We start from the raw sequence: 16,280 nt of genomic DNA, 5'->3' as shown, positions 1-16,280 counted from the left end.
ATATTAATCAAGATTATAATTAAAAAAAGTATAAAAAAAAACACTTCATAAGCTACTCTAAGGGTATGTTTGACAACTACATGATATGTGCATGCAAACAATTACCTAAAAAGATTGGTTAAGATGCTGTTTGGCAGTTGCTGAATGATTTGTTGTAGAATGATTAAGAGACTTTCATGATATAGTGCAAAATGAAATATAATTGTTTGGTAAGTGTTTACTATGAAATTAGTGCTCTTAGTGGTTAAGAGAGGCCCATGATACAAAATCATTCAGACGGTTTTAGAATCATTAAGAGACAACCTTTTTTTTTAACCAAACAAGATTCACCTCTTAATGATTCAGATCTTACATCTTAATAGAACTGTTAAGAGGTAAACAAACACCCTCTAACTTATAAATTAGCTTATTTTTATCAATTAATGCCTAAAAATAGAAATAAAAATATATCGATATTTATTACGATTGTCCTTCAAAGTAAAACATATTCACAACTTTCATAAAGTGACTCTAAATTCACGTGTCTCTTGATTTTGGGTCACACATGTTACATTTTACTCACAAAAATTATGAAACACCAACAATTATTTGAACCCTTTTTTCCAAAACTTCATGGCAACAATTGTTTTGTAATTCATGGAACTATTTATTTCAAATTTGATTAGATTTATGTGTTTTGTAACCGTTGGTATCAGGGTTAACTTATGAAGATCGTTATTAAACGGGACCCTAAATTCAACAGTCAAGAAAATCCTCTCGTAACCTTTTAGATTGTATTTGCTACATGGGACAAAACAGAACATGATTGAACAAAAATTACTGTCATACATTTGACGGAACATATGAAACAAAACATAAACTCACTATCCTATATTTGGCGTAACATGAGATAGGGACCGGGTGGGACAAGGTGGGACCCCAAAATAGGTGGAACAAGATTAGACAAAAACTAAATAAATTAATAATTAACTCAAATTTAAAATAATCATAATATGATATTTGTTTTAATAGTCACTACAATCCATAATCGTTGCTGACACCACCGACCGACCACCGTTACTCACCTCCACCATAACCACCACTACCACTACCACCACGTGTACCTTCAACACGTCCATCCAATCCAGTTATTTCCATTCATGTCTGCATACCTAACACTACCTTAAAATACTTAAACTAGTGAAATAAGCAAATCAAAAATCTTACTAGTTAAGCTACCGAAAAGCCGAACCAACCCGGTTTTGGTCAATTTAGCCAATCCGACCATGTCAAATCTTGATTCGTGAAATCTATAAAACCAGACTTATTTAATTTTAAATTGTCATCGAGCTTAAATAACCAGAATAACAATTCTTTATAGAACATATAACGGTTTTCTTGAAAAAAATGTCATAGTTTAGTAGTAGAGTAGCAAGAAATTGTTTGGATCCAAGAGAATGTTGACCGTGTGATCACATGAACGAATTTGACTCTCTTGATTACACATGCCACCCCTTATTAGTACTTTGCATGCATTTCTCATCCGACTACAACTCAAGAAAGAGAGGAAACAGTCATGGAGTTTGTTTTCAATTAAATTGGTTCAAACTTTGATTTTTTCTTCACTTTTTTTATATCTGGGTCTCGTTCAATTCTCTCGATCTCAATCGGGTTTTGCTTTGCTTTGCTTTGCTTAATTATGGAATTCACTCCTTTCTTTTTGGGTCGCATGTTGAACTTCCCAAATCTTTCACTTCAATTCTTTCCCCAAATTCAAATCCAAAAGCTTTGATTTCTGAGTTTTTATTATGCTTTGATCCACTTTAATTCTCTAATGTTTGTGGATTCGTGATATTGGGATTTGTGCCCTTAAGATGTTTGATATCTTGCTTCAGAGAAAACCATCAGCAAATGTAGTAGCGTAACTGATCCCTCGTCCCTTCTCTCTCTACATCTCTCTCTCTCTCTCTCTCTCTCTCTATATATATATATATATATATACGTATATATCTCAATTGGGTACTGTTTGATTGTTGTTATTTCAATTGGGTATTTCGATTTTGTGATGATGGAAGAAGATCATGATGAATTGAGATTTGTTTGTAAGTATTGCGATAAGAAGTATCCAAGTGGGAAGTCTCTAGGAGGACATATGAGGTCTCATGTGATTGCTGCTGCTGCTGCAGCAGCCGCTGCGAATTCCTCTGAATCTGATGAGAAATTTGCAAATCTTTCAACTTTGATGATCAATGGGAATGGAAACGATCCTTCTGGAAATGGGAATTCCAGTTCTTATGGGTTAAGAGAGAACCCTAAAAAAACTTGGAGAGCAGTTGGTTCTTCAACTTTTCCTTTCCCAAATGAGAAAGTTTGTAAGCAATGTGGAAAAGGGTTTCAATCTTTAAAAGCTTTATGTGGTCATATGGCTTGCCATTCTGACAAAGATAGAGGTATGAAGGATTATGATCATTCATGGACTAGTGAGAATCTTGATCATGACGATAAGGTTGTTACCGATAGTCAATCGGATACCGATGAACCCGAGCTGCAAGATCCGACACGAGTCACGAGATCGAAGTCGAAGAGGTACAAGAAACTTGTAGTTAAACCATATTCTTTTTCTTTAGCTAATACTAGCAATAACAGCAATTACAATTATGGGTCTTCTTCTGTTTCTGAGATTGATGAGCTTGAACAAGAAGAAGTAGCTATGTGTTTGATGATGTTGTCCAAGGATTCCACCAACTGGGCTGGTGTCGGTTTCGTGGTGGAATCCTCAGATAACAATTCTGCAGTTTTAGAGACGAAATCGTCTTCGATTGACATGAGAATCAGTAAGAAATCTAGTGTTTTAGATGCCGAAAGTTTTCAATTTGAGAATTCCAATTCTGGGTACTCTAGAAACGGAACTAGGAAGGTAGAATCCGATATTTCAGTTGAAGAGTTGCTTAGGAACGGTGATCGAAACAAGAATAAGTCCAAAGGGGGCCGAGAGTTGTCGTATGAGGAAAAACTTGAAATCCGAAGGAATTTGTTTAGAGAATTCGGGTATCGTGATCCTCTGAAGAAAAGAATCCGCAATGACGATGATTCATACAGTCCTGAATTAGAACGAGAGGCATCACATAAGAAGAAAAACAAGTATGAATGCTTAACTTGTAACAAGATTTTCTCTTCATTCCAAGGTCTTGGTGGGCATAGACCTTGCCACAAAAAGAACAATCTTTTTGCATCTTCTAAACACAATAATCGCGAAAACAGCTTAGAACACGAATATGGTCCTACTCGGAATCCCAAATACGAGAAGAAAATAAGGGTGAAAAAGAGCAAAGGGCACGAATGCCCGACCTGTTTCAGGATGTTTAAGTCAGGGCAAGCTTTAGGAGGTCACCGAAGGTCTCATTTCATTAACGGATCAATCGGTCACATTGCAGCCACGGAGAACGAGGCTCCTACGTGTTCTGACATGATCGATCTCAATCTACCTGCTCCAGAAGAGGACTAGGATCAAACGGCTCGTACCGGTAAAGATTTTATGTTGGTTCTTTTTTTTGCATATTTTGAGGACATGAAGAACTAGATACAGTTTAGATTTGCATTTTTCTGCTTATATTCATCAAATTCTTGCTATGTTTCTTGAAAATCTGTTCCAGTTTTACAGATTTTTGAAATGAAATCATCAAAGTTTTGTCTGAAAATGTTTTGGTTGATGGTTTTGCTTTACTGTTTGTATGATTTCATGTTTATGGTGATTTTACTGATTTTGTTTGAGGTGGGAGTCAAAAGTAAGGGGTTGTTTTAACCAAAAGGGTGGTACTTGATTGGTTTGAGCTTGGCTTTAAAGGTCAAAAGTGTCAGGAGGTCCCAAGTTCAAATCCAATGAGGAAGAAAAATCTCCTTGTGGCCACAGAGGTTCAAATACAGTGACTACAGTGCAAAGCAGATGGTTGCCCTGGGATTAGTCGGTTCGCAAAGCGGGTTGGATATCCAGGTTAATAAAAGAAAAATAAGGGGTTTCTTAAAACTCTAAGGCAAGATGTTGACCCAATAATTTCGCATTCAACTTAAAACTATGATAAAAGTTATTACTAACTGAATACTTATGCTTATAAATTTTATATTCTATCCATGTTCCCTTACCAAATGATTTTTTTGAAGTTGGTGTCTCTTGTTGGAAGAAAGCAAATGTACTATTAGTCATGCACAATGTACAATTTACAATGCAAGAAGGGTCCACAAAGGGGGATTTGACCTTGACCTCCTAACCATTTTTTAATGATGGGTCCAGTTTAATTTGATGGGACCTTAAGATAACATGAAAGATGGGTTGTTGGTAGCATTTTCAGCCGTTCAAAATGGATCGTTGATAAATGTCTTTCACTCGATAAGAGTCTTCTTCTTTGTTTACTGTGTAAGATTCTCACTCCTTGTTATGTCTCTTACCGGGGTTGTCCTTATCATGCTCACCTAGTGAAATAAGTGAAACTCGGTAAGCATTTACTCGGTAAGAGTTTGATAAATTAACAACCCCTTAGCAAGCGCAAGAGCTAAAGGTGTGATAGCATTTTAGATTATCTTAATATGGTCTAGGGAAAATATAAAAAAATATAAGAAAAATCTTGGCAATCATTTATCTATACGGTATGCACATGTACTTACAAGTAATTTGTAAGTAATTTTGCCAGTATGCGCATATGCATAACATTCATACGTGTATAGAAACTAGAAAACATCTTCAATTACTAATATGCATATGTACACATTTTTTATATCTTACATAATATTGGTGATGACATTTGAAAAGTGAACTGGTTAGACTATTTGGTTTGGCTCATCTTTAATGTTTATCGGGTAGGTGTTTACTGAGTGTTATTTATTTTATTAAGCGAGTATGATAAAATATGAAAATCTTATTTAATAAGAAGAATAGCAAGAACCAAGAATTTTACCCAATAAGTGAAATATAAGACTCTTACCTGATAAACGTTTACCAACAATATATTTTGATGATCAGAAATGTTACTGATAATATAATCGAGGATGCTGATTTTTACTGATAACTGCTTATCTGGTAAATGTTTAGTAAGGGGACTTAAAAGATTGCTTATTATATTTAACTTTGAAGAAATATGAAATTGATTTAATTGATTATGCTTGTATCATATAATGTTGGCTTCAATATAGAAGCATAGACACTTGGCTAAGGGGTCGTTTACCAAACGCTTACTCTGGTAAGTGAAGACTAAATCATATTATCTTATTGGATGAATATAGTAAGAACCAAGAATCTTACCGGATAAGAGAAAGTGAAGGACCAACAGTCTTACCCAGTAAGTGAGGGCGACGACTCTTACCATGGTAAGTGCTTACCGGGTAAATTGTTGCATACGAAACCGTTTTGGTGGACTAAAATCTTACCGGATAAGTAAATAGTAGTCTTAAATTTTACCGATAAACACTTACCGGATAAGTGTTTAGTAAACGTCCCCTGATTCATATGATTTATGTGTGTGAAATTCGTTTTTTACATATCACATTTACCAATAGGTTCAAGAAAAATAAAGAATAAAAAGACCAAAAAATAAAATTTATAAACTATAATTTTGGTTCCTCTCGCTTTTGATTGTGTAAAAGATAAAAAAAAATCAGTACAACGTTGAAAGTATTCATCATTTAACGGAATTTTTAACGGTCATAAGAGAGAGGAATCAAATCCGGACGTTTTACAAACTATGATGACCATTTTGTAATTTTAAAACTGTGAAAACAAAAAATGTTGTTTTTAACAAATCACAGTAACCAAAATTTATAGTTTAACACTTATAGACAGTACATTATTTAGATGATATGGTTACTTTCGACATATCTGACGTATTTAATCTTTTAGCCAAGTTTATTCAACGTTTTTTTTGTTCTCGTTATATAGTTTTGTGTGGTAACGTGGTTTATAATTTTTTGGAGAATGTGAAAGTGCACGAATGATCGTATGGGAATATGAATTAATGTGAGAAGTGTAAAAAATGATTTGGATTATTTGGTCATTTTTAATCTCAAACCAATGCATGAATTGCGTTTTAGAAGAAAATTTATACGGTATTACTCATTACGTTTGATCAAATGTTTCTTTTCAATCAAGATTGATCCAATTAGGAACCCAGCCGTGTGGGAGTATGTATAATTATAAATAATTTTTCACAAACATGTGCTTTCAAAAATAATACTAGAATAAAATTATAACAGTTCGGGGTCGTTTAACAAACGGTTACCCAAGTAAGCGCTTACCAAGTCACATTATCTTACCGGATGAATATGGTAAGCACCAAAAATCTTACCCGGTAAGAGCGAGACAAGGACCAAGAGTCTTATCCGGTAAGTGAGGACGACGGAGGAATAAAAATTCCCTTGTGACCACATAGATTCAAATGCGGTGACTTCGGGTTATCTGCAAAGCAGGTGGTCGTCCTGGGATTAGTCGGCTCACATAGCGGGTTGAATATCCATGTTAATAAAAAAAAAGTGAGGACGACGACTCTTACCACGGTAAACATTTGCCGTGTAAATTGTTGCATATGATGCCGTTTTAGTGGACTAAAATCTTACCTGGTAAATAAATGACAGTGTTAAATTTTACTAGTAATCACCTACCGAGCAAGTGTTTGATAAACGGTCTCTTAAACATATTTAGTCCTTTATCTCAAATATTTTACTCCATAAGTCCTAAAATAAATATCCACAATGAAAATAGATACAATTTAAGAATATGTAAATAAATAACACAATTTTTAAGAGCATCCCTAATATATTATTTAAAATGGTAAAAATCTGACTTTTGTTCCCTATTTTGCTCCAACAGATTCCCTATATTGTTCTCTATAATAGAGATGACTAAAGAAAACTCCAAGTTTAGAAAATATTCTAAAACTTGGTGTGTGGAGAGAGAAATTCATTTAAACCAATAAAATTGAATTATTATTATTTTATGTAATTTTTTTTAATAAAAATGTATTACAAAATATTTCACAAATATAAAAGATGTTGAAATCTCTAAAATAAATAACTATTGGAGTTAAATATAGTATTTTAAGAAATTTTATGTTTTAATTATTTGTTTTATAAAAAATTTAAAGAGTTTGTTGGGCATATTTAAATTAACAAAAAGACAATTTTACCCTTAATAATAGAGATTATAATTTAGTTTAATTTTAATAATGAATAATTTACTTTAGATTTAATAATACATATATCCATACTATATTATAAAACATTTGACAAAAACTCTTCAAAATATTTTTTTATACATGAAGTACTGTATATTGATGCATATTACTTAAAATTTAAGATTACAAGTAAGTTATGCATAAATACAACGTATTAAAGCTCCATGTTTGAATTTTTTGTAACTAACTGCGGATAAATATAATTAAATAGAGAATAAACATCTCATTTTAAAATATAAAAAATCTAAAATATAATTTGGATAATTATCGAGTTCTAACAAAATAATTAAGTGTTATCTTTATAATAAAATTATATTATTAAATCAAATATAAATTACTTCGTTATTGAACCTAAATTAAATTATAATAAAAAATGAATTAAAAAATTACACAAAAAATAGGAATTTTAAATAGTTAATTTAATACTAATATCGATATATTTTTGCCAAATTTTTATGATATTTTCAAATTTATATTTCAGACAAAAATAAAAACGTTATCATTTTTTTCAAAATCACATAAAACTATACTATAACATAGACTAAGACAAATAATAAAATTAAATATTAAAATCAAAATGTATCTCGCTGCATTGCACAAATACCCTTCTAATCCTTTATAAAGAAAACTTTTTAGCTCAATTTTTTTATATTATAATTTAATTTAGATATAATGACATAGCAATTTGTTTTAAGTGTAATACTATAATGTTTTTTTTTTATAAAAAACAATAATAAAATTTTCTGTTTGAACCCAGTCAACCAAATCATTATTATAATTATATTTTAGATTATTTATATTTAAAATGAGATTTTGTTCTATATTAGAATACGTTTATAAGTTAGTCATATGAATTTAAATATACTAGAAGGGAACTCGCTCAATGCAGCGATATATTATCTCGATTTTAATGTTTCGTTTTATTCCATCTTTGTAGATGTTATAATATGATTTTTATGTGATTTTGAGAAAATGATAATGTTTTTATTTTAAATAAGATATAAATTTCAAGATATCATATAATTTTAAAAAGAAATATATCAATATCAGTATCAAATTAACTATTTAATTTTTTATATGTAATTTCTTTAATTTAATTTTTATTATAATTTAATTTAGATAATAACAAAGTAATTTACTTTTGATTTTCATAATATAATTTTTTATAAGGCTGATAATTAAGTATTCTGTTAGAACTCAATAATTATCCTAATTATATTTTAGATTTTTTATATTTAAAATGAAATGTTTATCTTGTATTTGACTATGTTTATCTGCAGTTAGTTACACAAATTTAAACATGAAGCTTTAATAATTTGTACTTACGCACTCTTGAATTTTAAGTAATATGCATCAATAAACAGTACTTCATGCATAAAAAATGGGTTTTAAAAGTTTTTATCAAATGTTTTATAATATAGTATAGATAACTTTAAAAGTTATACTTATGCACAATTTACTTGTAATTTTGAATTTTAAGTAATATATATCATTAAACAATACTTGATATATATGAAAGATGGTTTTTAAGAGTTTAATCCAAATGTTTTATAATATAACTAGAAGGGTACTCGCGTAATGCATCGAGATACATCTTGATTTTAATATTTCATTTTATTCTTTATCTCAGTCGATGTTATAATATGATCTTATATGATTTTGGAAAAAGCGACGATATTTTTATTTTTGAATAAAATATAAACTTGAAGATATGATAAAAATTTAACAAAACTACATTGATATTAGTATCAAATTAACTATTTAAAATTCATATATTTGTGTAATTTTTTAATTCAATTTTTTTATTATAATTTAACTTAGGTTCAATAACGAAGTAATTTATATTTGGTTTAATAATATAATTTTCTTATAAAGATAATAATTAATTATTTTGTTAAAACTTGATAATTATCCTAATTATATTTTAAAATGAGATGTTTATCATCTATTTGATTATGTTTATCCCCAGTTAGTTACACGAATTCAAACATAAAGCTTTAATAAATTGTACTTATGCATAATTTACTTATAATCTTGAATTTTAAGTAATATGTATCAATATACACTACTTCATACATAAAAAATGGTTTGTAAAAGTTTTTGTCAAATAATTTATAATATAACTAGAAGGGTACTCGCGCAATGCAGCGAGATACATCTCGATTTTAATGTTTCATTTTATTCTGTCTCCGTCGATGTTATAACACGATTTTACGACAAAGCGATATTGTTTTTATTTTTTTGAATAAAATATAAATTTGAAGATATCATAAAATTTTGAAAAAACATATATCAATTTTTGTATCAAATTAAATATTTAAATGTTCTTATTTTTTGTATAATTTCTTTAATTCTATTTTTTATTATAATTTAATTTAGATTTAATAATGACGTCATTTATTTTTAGTTCAATAATATAATTTTTTTTATAAAGATAATATTTAGTATTTTGAATTCAATGATTATCATAGATTTTTTATATTTAAAATGAGATAACCATCCAGAAATTGATTATGTTTATCTGTAATTAGTTACACAAATTCAAACATGGAACTTTAATAAGTTGTACATACGGATAATTTACTTGTAATCATGAATTTTAAGTAATATGCATCAATAAATAGTACTTAATGCTTAAAAAAATAATTTTTAAGAATTTTTGTCAAATACTTTATAATATAATATAGATATAAATATAAATAAATAAAATACAAATGTTTATTTTAAAACAAAGGAAATAATTTTTTTGTAAAAAAGTGAACAAAATTTTAGTTCTGAATGATATTAATTTGATTTGGAAAATGGTGAAGGGACGAGCAACAAAGTTTGATCCAAGAATAATGTCGGCTGGCACCAACTTTTTTGAAGCAACATCGAAATCCACGCGATATCGATATGATTAGAGGAGGACGCCACGCCACGCCACGCCACGCCAGGCCAAGTGCCAACCCAAGCCGATTAAAGATAAATATTTTTAAATCGTCGGTTGTTTGTTACCTTTTAATAGTTTTATTAAAAGACATATTTTGAATTGTAAAAAATTGAATTTTGTTTGGCAAAAAAAAAACTGTGTTATAAAATTATCTGAATAATTTTGTATCTTGGGTTTCCATTAACCATTAAACGCTCTAATTTTATTGTAAACAATTACCAAACAATTATATTTCATTTTGCACGATATCATGAAGCCTTTTAATCATTTTGACCACTTAATAATTTTGCACTGAACCATTCAGCAATTGCCAAACAATTCCTAAGTGTGTTTGATATCCAGACATGATAGAACAGAATATGATATGATTTAATAGTAGTTTAGTTTTGATAAACCGGGGACGGACTCGGTAATTTTTTTACATAGTGGCACCATATAATATAAACAAAAAATTACAGAAGCACGGTTTTATCGACGTATCTTCATTTTTTTTATTAACCTGGATATCCAACCCGCTATGCGAGCCGACTAATCCTAGGACGACCACTTGTTTTGCAGATAGTCCGGAGTCACCGCATTTGAACCTCCGTAGCCACAAGGAGATTTTTATTCCTCATTGGATTTGAACCTGGGACCTCTAGGTACTTTTGACTTTTGGAGCCAAACTCAAATCAATCAAACACCACCCTTGTAATTTCTATTAGCGTTCAATATTGTCGATGTGTTTTTAGCCTAATTTCACTGTTTCAAGGGATTTTAAAACTTTTTTGCTTGATTTCGAGGGACTTTTTTTTGGTTGATTTCAAAAGTTATTTTTGATTTTTTGGTTGATTATGAGGTACGATTGCACTTTCTTGAACTTTTAAATATCATACGGTGGCACCTTGTGAAACGATACGGTTGCACCTTCTTGAACTTTTAACCTTTCGGCAGAAAAACAATACGGTGGCATGCGACACAGTATGCCCTTCTATGGGTCCGTCCATGTGATAAGATAGAACGAATAAAACAACTAATTTATCTTTAATGAGGTGTTTGTATATTTTGGTTCATTATATAATTTATTGAATTATAATAAAATAAATGTTTCACATCACAAAATATATCATTAAAAAGTTTTCGTTAAAACAATTAAAATGACACCAAAGTAAAGTAAAAGTTTAAAAAATATATAAAATACAATAAGTAAAATCTTAAAAAAAATGAATCAAATTTAAAAGAGGAAGACGTATTTGATGTTTTAGAAGAGAATTAAGTTTATTTTAAAGTTATATTGGTAAGACATAAATCTGCTTCAACTTTCCACGGGATGACATGGAACACACCTATTCCACTATGTCTCTATCTATTCCACATAGAAGCACCACCAAACATTGAACAATGATCTCTGTTATGTTTTGTTTAATGTATCAAACGCACTCTACAATTTCTACCGTGCCAGTATTTATTTAATATAAATTTATTTAATTCACTTGTTTATCTCCCCTATCAGTAATTAATGAAGAAAAATAGAACAGCGAAATTGAAAACAATATAAATCAAATTAAACCAGATTCAATTTCATTATAAGTGTATCACAATTCTATTTGTAATTTTCTTTTGAAGTATATAATATTTATACGGCAAATAAAACAAATAAACTCACACACCATCTTCACCTTTGGTGGGGTTTGAACCATTGACCTCCTACAAGACCAATGACTCACATACCGTTAGACTACTTTTCTTATTTACATGAATATTCAACTTTATTGTTGGCGTTGGTCTGAATATTTTTTGTTCCATGCAGTATAAAAATGCTAATTAACTCATAGTAGTGACTGAATAGTTGTTTAAGCACGTTGTTGAAACTAAAATGATGCGTTATATCACAACTCGCACCAACCTAACCTATACGGGTAGGGTTATGCTAAATCTTTTTAATGGCTTGGAAATTTCAAACCACATTAGTTGGGTCAGGCTATCTAAACTTCCAAAGGCCTTTAAAACGACTTACCTGATCCATGTACAGTCGTACAATGAGGATTTCAATCTAAACACCAAAAAACTCTAATTTGGCGATTTCGAAACAGTTTTTTCCATCAAATGTGAAAAAAACCTCCAACCGGATAAAAATGTACTTGTTCTACGTCAACCGGATAAAAATGTAAGAGGTTGTCGTTTCATCATCATATCTGTTGGAGGGGTCAGAACAAGACAAATAAATCGGCAACAAGAAAGTACATGTAGAGCCTAGAGGCCATAGCAACTAGAGAGTCCATCACCATAATTGACTCCTCGATTTTTAAATGTAAACCGTCTTCAATAGAGGTTCTTATAAGAACCAACTTTTTATACTTTTTTTTGAAGTATATAATATATGTTATATACGGCAAATGTAATAAATAAAATCATACACCCTTCTCACCATTGCTAAGGTTTGAACCCCTGACCTCCCAGTAAGCAAGAAGCTCAGATACCGCTAGACCAAAGACCATTTGGTACTTTTTTATACTTTTTCCTACCATATCATTTTCACCTTATGGAATTAAACACACACATAAACTTCAGAATGATAATTCTTTTAAGAACCCATTTTATGGGTTCCACGTATTTTCTCAACATCAGTAACATTATAAAGTCAATAAAAAATATATACAAATAACTAAGAAAAAAAGTCATTTCCCATCAATTTTAAGGTAAGAACCAGCGTTTTTATACAAGAACTCAAAAGATATAAAGTTTTTTATAAGAACTATCTTTAATAGCAGTTGTTTTAAAAATTCACACTTTCAATCATATCATCAGTGGCTATATTGTGACGCTGTGTGGTGGCGATGTTGAGGAGATAGGCGATGGTCAGCTTTGAATGACAAGATGGCACTTGTTTCATAGTGAAATATCTCTTTAATATTTATGATATTGGATAAAAGGGCTTAATCATTTGAGAACTATAAAATATGTGAGATAAGTGATATCCATCATAAGCTACTAATTTATGATAATTAGTGACATTAACTAATGAGATAATTACGAAAATAATTATCGTTAATTATTAAATAAAAATTAATGATTTTTAGGAAAATTCCATATTTATCTTTTTTCTCTCTCCCCGTCTCTCTCTTATCACCGTATTAACATACACATCATGCATACAAAATAAACGCATTTTTTTATTAACATAGATATCCAACTCGCTATGCGAGCCGACTAATCCCAGTAGGATCACCTGCTTTGTAGATAGCCTGTAGTCATCGCATTTGAACCTTCGTGGTCACAAGAGGATTTTTATTCCCGCTTGAATTTGAACCTGAGACCTCCTGATACTTTTGACCTTTAGAGCCAAGTTCAAACCAATCAGACACCATCCATGTGGTTACAAAATGAACACACTGCGAACACGATGTAAACAAGTTTAATAAAAAAAAATTCGTAGGGTGTTCACAAGGAACAAATTATGTTCACAAAGTGATATGTTTGGATTTAGTTTGTAATTTCAATTTTTATTGTTGATAACTGAACAATGAAATTTAAATATTTTACATTATAATTTAAAGCTAATATAAAACTAATACTAAAATGTACTAACTGGAAAAAAATTGATATCAAGTAAAATTGCTTGATACATAATATAAAATTTTGTATATTAATTATAATTAGGTTTTAGAGGGTGTAGGGGAAAAACTTGGTATCTTATCATGTTCATCCATAAATGGAAATGTTAATTTTTTGGTTTCATTTAAATATCTATTTAATGGGATTTAAAAGTCTAGGGATTTTTCATTAAAAAAAATATTTAGAGAATTAGGAGTTCTTTATTAAAAATATTTAATTGGTAAGTGTTTATTGATATAAATTAGTACTCTCATATAAATTACCGGGTAAGATTATAATTTTTCAAAACGATATTGTATACAACAATTTATTTGATAAACGTTAATGAAGTAAGAGTGGTCACCTTCACTTATCTTTGTCTTTGCATATTTTTTTTGATTATCCTGGATATCCAACTTGCTATGTGAGCCGACTAATTCCCAGGTGATCTAGCCCATAGTCACCACATTTGAACCTCCTGGTCACAAGGGAATATTTATTTCTCCTTGGATTTGAACCTGAAACCTTCAGAACTTTTGATCTTTAAAGTCCAAACTCAAACTAATCAGACACCACCGTTATAATTAATCTTTGCACATTAACACGAAGGGATGCATGCGTTCCAGGACTTGAGAAAAAGCTTGATATAGTTGTATAGAAGAAGTGGCAAGTGGGAAGTGGATGGTAAAAGTAGTATTTTTATTTGTTTATGCCGGGTTATTAATTATTAATAATTTTTTTTTTCAAATAGTAGAAATTAGAAATTGAAAATTATAAGAATATTAAGGGCTCATTGTTTATCTTTTAATGGTTCTATTAAAATATAACTTTTGAATCGTTAAGAGGTAAATTTTGTTTGGCAAAACAAATGTATGTCTCTTAATGGTTCTAAAATCCCCTGAATGATCTTATATCATGAGTCTCCCTTAACCATTCACCACCCTGATTTTATTGTAAACAATTACCGGACAATTATATTTAATTATGCACTATATTATGAGAGCCTATTACTTAGTCTGATCACTTAATCATTATGTATCAAACCATTCAACAACTGACAAATAGTCTCTAACATTAAGGGGGCCGTTTGCCTAACACTTCTCCGGTACACGCTTATCGGTAAGATTTAACACTATTATTTACTTACCTGGTAAGATTTTGGTCCACCAAAACGGTAGTGTATGCAACGATTTACCCGGTAAGCGCTTATCATGGTAAGAGTCGTCGCCCTCACTTATCGGGTAAGACTCGTCGTCCTCACTTATCGGGTAAGACTCTTGGTCCTTATATCACTCTTACCGAGTAAGATTTTTGGTAATTACCATATCCATTCGATAAGGTAAATGTGACTTGATATTTACTTACCCGAATAGACATTTGATAAACGACTCCTAAAATTACCCAAACATTTTGACCTCGGAATTTCCAACCCAAATCGAAATTTGAGTTTACACATATATTAATATATAAAATATATTCATATACATATAATATATTATTAGATTATGAATAATTAGTTATTCTTTTATCCTATTTACTTGTTGTGAGTATAATAAATAAGAGGGTGATATAACCATTGTGAAAAACATATTGCAATTAAATAGGTATTCAAAAAGATGTTTTAGATGAAGTTGATTATAAAAAGCGTAAAATGTATGAAAAAATAGATCTTGATGTTTCACGTTTATAAAATACTTGAATAGATACGTATATTTTTAATTAATATAATTTCTTTATGTTTGCGATTTTTTGAGGAAAAATATATATTTTTATCTATTTATGCTTAGTGCTCCCTCTAATTTTATATCCTGGCTCCACTCCTATTATTCTTTTTACTGGGTAAGATTCTCGATCATTGTATATTTTTCCAGTAAAGTAAATGATTTGATAAACATTTATCAAGCAAGTATTTGATAAACGAACCGTTAATTGTTCTAAATATTTAAGTCAATTAGATTTTATTTTCCGGACGTTTTCAATGCTTTAATAATAATTTATTTAATTGGTTTAAAAAATCTTAAAATTATTCGGTTAAAAAAATTGTAAAAAACGTAATAATTCAAAACCGAAAGATCCGCCAAAATTATCTTGACTTGTTTCTGTATAAAATAATCACCGATTCAATTATTATTGTCACAAGCCTTGCCAAGTATTAACTGACAAACATCGTACATGTACCAAGTGTTTGCACTTTAGAACAAGGCCACATATGCTTTTTAGTTTAAAAATGGAATCAAATTTGTAACTTTTTATAATTTTAAAATTAATTGTGTTTATGGGGTTTGATAAAGGATATATCTATCGGTAATTTAATGAGTTTAATGAGATCCATAACTCATCCAGTCAGCTATGTGTTTGATAGTAGCTTAATGATATAGAAAATAACCTCTTCAGTAAGTTTTAAGGAGGAACTTTATGTAAAAAACTAAGTTTTTTCCAACACTATCCATCCGAATAAAAATATACGTTTCTTTTGTCTATGAAAAAACTCTCCAAACAAAAACTTTCACATTCTACACAAACAAATAAACTCATACATACAACTTTACATATACAAAACTTAATAAAAAATTCAACCA

General features: G+C 30.0%; 1 protein-coding gene across 1 annotated transcript; it reads left to right on the top strand.

The window, feature by feature from the left end:
* The first annotated feature begins 2,047 nt into the window (after positions 1–2,047).
* On the top strand, positions 2,048–3,484 carry LOC112522364. Its single transcript, XM_025131454.1, has one exon. The coding sequence runs from the start codon at positions 2,048–2,050 to the stop codon at positions 3,482–3,484; it is 1,437 nt and encodes a 478-aa protein (XP_024987222.1).
* The last annotated feature ends 12,796 nt before the right edge of the window (positions 3,485–16,280 follow it).

This window comes from Cynara cardunculus (assembly GCF_001531365.2).
Source record: "Cynara cardunculus var. scolymus isolate 2C chromosome LG 12, CcrdV1, whole genome shotgun sequence".
Classification (NCBI taxonomy): Eukaryota; Viridiplantae; Streptophyta; class Magnoliopsida; order Asterales; family Asteraceae; genus Cynara; species Cynara cardunculus.
The sequence above is the reverse complement of the archived record's forward strand: the minus strand, read 5'-3'. Positions and strand labels throughout refer to the sequence as shown.